General features: G+C 37.2%; 1 protein-coding gene across 1 annotated transcript; it reads right to left on the minus strand.

Moving 5' to 3' along the window:
* Positions 1-1,571: 1,571 nt before the first annotated feature.
* LOC102299906 (ladderlectin) lies at positions 1,572-2,716 on the minus strand (the record flags this gene model as incomplete). The annotated part of the gene is given in 3 exon segments (XM_014331718.2): positions 1,572-1,914; positions 2,254-2,365; positions 2,652-2,716. Coding segments are annotated over 3 exon segments (245 nt in total), but the record flags the coding sequence as incomplete, so codon positions are not given.

The following is a 2,716-nucleotide window of genomic DNA, read 5'->3' on the forward strand; positions in this document are numbered from 1 at the left end:
TTAATATCATGTACTCATAATGAACAACTTGCCCTAACTTAGTCTGAACCAAATCTGATGAGACAAGACAGCGAGGGCTTAAAACTGAATACACTCACACATGACTGTTAAAGTAAAACAGGAAATTCAAGACAGACATGGAAACGCAGACATGACACTGAGACATGACTGACTGGAAAAAACACACAGAACACAGGAAAGGCAAGGTAAGAAGAACCAAGGGCTCTCCAGAGCCGCCAGCGGAAGCATCAGGTGGTGAAGCTGCAGGCGATGGCTGGACCGGCTCTCCACAGCCTCCAACAACATTTCCATGAGGACTATGATATTTGCCACAGTGTGGCATCCAAGTATCAGAGTGGATATTTCTTGTGAGGGGCAATGTGGGCAGGAATTTTCAGCAAGGACATTGACAGCTAAAGCCAAATAAGGGAGCCTTCTATCTAAATCATTACTCTTGGTGCACTGTGTACTTTGCAATCTGTATGCTCTCTAAAAAAATGTCCTCTGGGAAAATCTTTACTGTCAGCGAGGTTTTGGCACAACTCTTTGACAGTCAAAGTGACACAGAGGAGAATGTGTCAGAGACAGAGGGTTGTGTGTTCAGAAGGACCCTGATTTTGATTCATTCTCATGTGATAAGAATAACAGTGGTGGCCCTGCTGTTGCCTCTCAAGCACCAGCAGGCACAGGTCCTTTCAGAATGGAAAGATAACATGGTCCCTTGCCCAACTCCAACAACAGGGTAGACTTAGTGCTGCTAATATTGTGAAAATGGTTCCTGGCCCCACCAGATACACAGTCAAGCCAATATTTGTGTACTAAAACCAACTATGGTCAGTTGACAGCTTATCATTTCTTTAATTTTTCCACTCAATAACTTTTTTTTTTAGCATTCTGCAGTGTCGAGGGACCCTGAGCTAGTGCATGAATGTGAGAAATACTTTAAAGTTTTTTAAAGTTTTAAATTGTGTAACAAAAGATATGCAAATGCCAATTTAATAATTTTTTAGGTATTATTAAATAGCACAAGCTACAATAGTAGGAATATACTTGTTTGTTATTCAGCAGAACAAAGTCCAGGATGTTTACTGATATACTTTTTTGCATTTGAAAATCACAGTTGGACTGAGTTTAACTGCATTACAAGAAGTGCTGTTCATTTTTCTGAGCTATACTTATCGTGTTTATAGTGTTTAAGTGTTCTACTACAAATCTCAAGTTCAAGGATGATAAAACATAAGCAAAATTGAAACTAGTAAGCTACCACAAAATATATTTTTTAAATTTAGTTAAATTTGAAATCTTTTTCAGTGGTTAAACAATTAGTATTTCTCACTCAGAAAAAAATAAGTCATCTCTGGTCCTTTGTACTCACAATGATTAAGTTGTCCTAACTTAGTCATCTTAAGTAAGTGTTCTTAGTTTTTTTTTTTTTTCTAGGCAACACGTTTGCATATGTTTTGGGGTTTTTTTTAGCTCAGAGAACTAGTTAGATTTTACAGTGCAGATGTATGTGAAATTTAAGAGTACACTCATGAGTATTAAGCATTTAAATGCACAGACCAGTTTGATTCAATGCTTAAGATTTTAATGATGAAGAAGATGAGAAACAACAATTCATTCTGGGAAACAAAGTTTTGCTAAAAGCATTCTTTCATGTACACATGCAATTTGCTCCTGTTAAAAGAGCTCCTCCAGTTTATGTCACGTGTCGCTTCATTCCTTATGCAGCATTACAGTAAAAGAAAAGAAGTAAATCAAATCAGAACCAGATTCTTATTGTGATATATTAGAGTATTTGCTTTGTCGTCAGGTGGGCCACACCTTCATGACAGCCCAGGAATCATCAGACGGCCTTGACACAAATAAATGGGAATCGGCTGTCACATGTCCCATCATTCCAACACTTGCTCCCTGTAAGTAGATAAAATCAGAATGAACTGAAATCATAATCACATGGAGAAATGATTACTAATCTAAATATTTTGTTCTGTATAACAGTAGCACCTGATGCATACATGTGTTTACTGCTGCATCAAAACACTATGTAAATATTCAATATGATAAAAAATTGAACTGCTGTCTTTGTTAAAAATAAATGACACTACTTGTTTTACATTTCTGTCACACATTACTGTTTGTCACATTAAATGCATAAAAATTATTTGGGGAATTGTGGGTATTGTTTCCTTTTTTCTTTAACATTTACAGTGCTCATACATTGTACTTTTAGGGATTTCACAGAAGGTTTACCTGAAAAATTCACCAGCAAGCAATGCTCGTTTCCCCTATAGTTGTTAGGTTCTCCCTGACACCACTGCGTAAATGTGAAAGAGGTTCCATCGATCCAAAACCAGTAACCCTCCTAGAAAACAGAAAAAGCAGACAAGAATACACTTAAAATTAAGCTACAGTTCCAAGTTCTAAATGTGCAGTTATAGACAATACTATCAAGAATGAATTTAAAAGTCTTGAAAAATCAGATCCCATCTGATCTTAAAGACCTCCTTATCTACTGCAGATGTGTGCTAATCCCTGAGCCTGGTTCTGCCTCAGGTTTCTTTCTGTTAAAAAATGTTTTTCTTCCCCTCTGTCACCAACTGCTTGCTAATGGGGAAGGGTCATCTGAATAATGATAAGTGAAATTATACCTGTTGACCATCTGAGCCACCAATCCATGTTAGTCCACTTTCATGAGTGGCACTAGATATGACGC

This window comes from Haplochromis burtoni, unplaced genomic scaffold, assembly GCF_018398535.1.
Source record: "Haplochromis burtoni strain Fernald_Lab_line unplaced genomic scaffold, NCSU_Asbu1 Contig_4979, whole genome shotgun sequence".
Lineage (NCBI taxonomy): Eukaryota > Metazoa > Chordata > Actinopteri > Cichliformes > Cichlidae > Haplochromis > Haplochromis burtoni.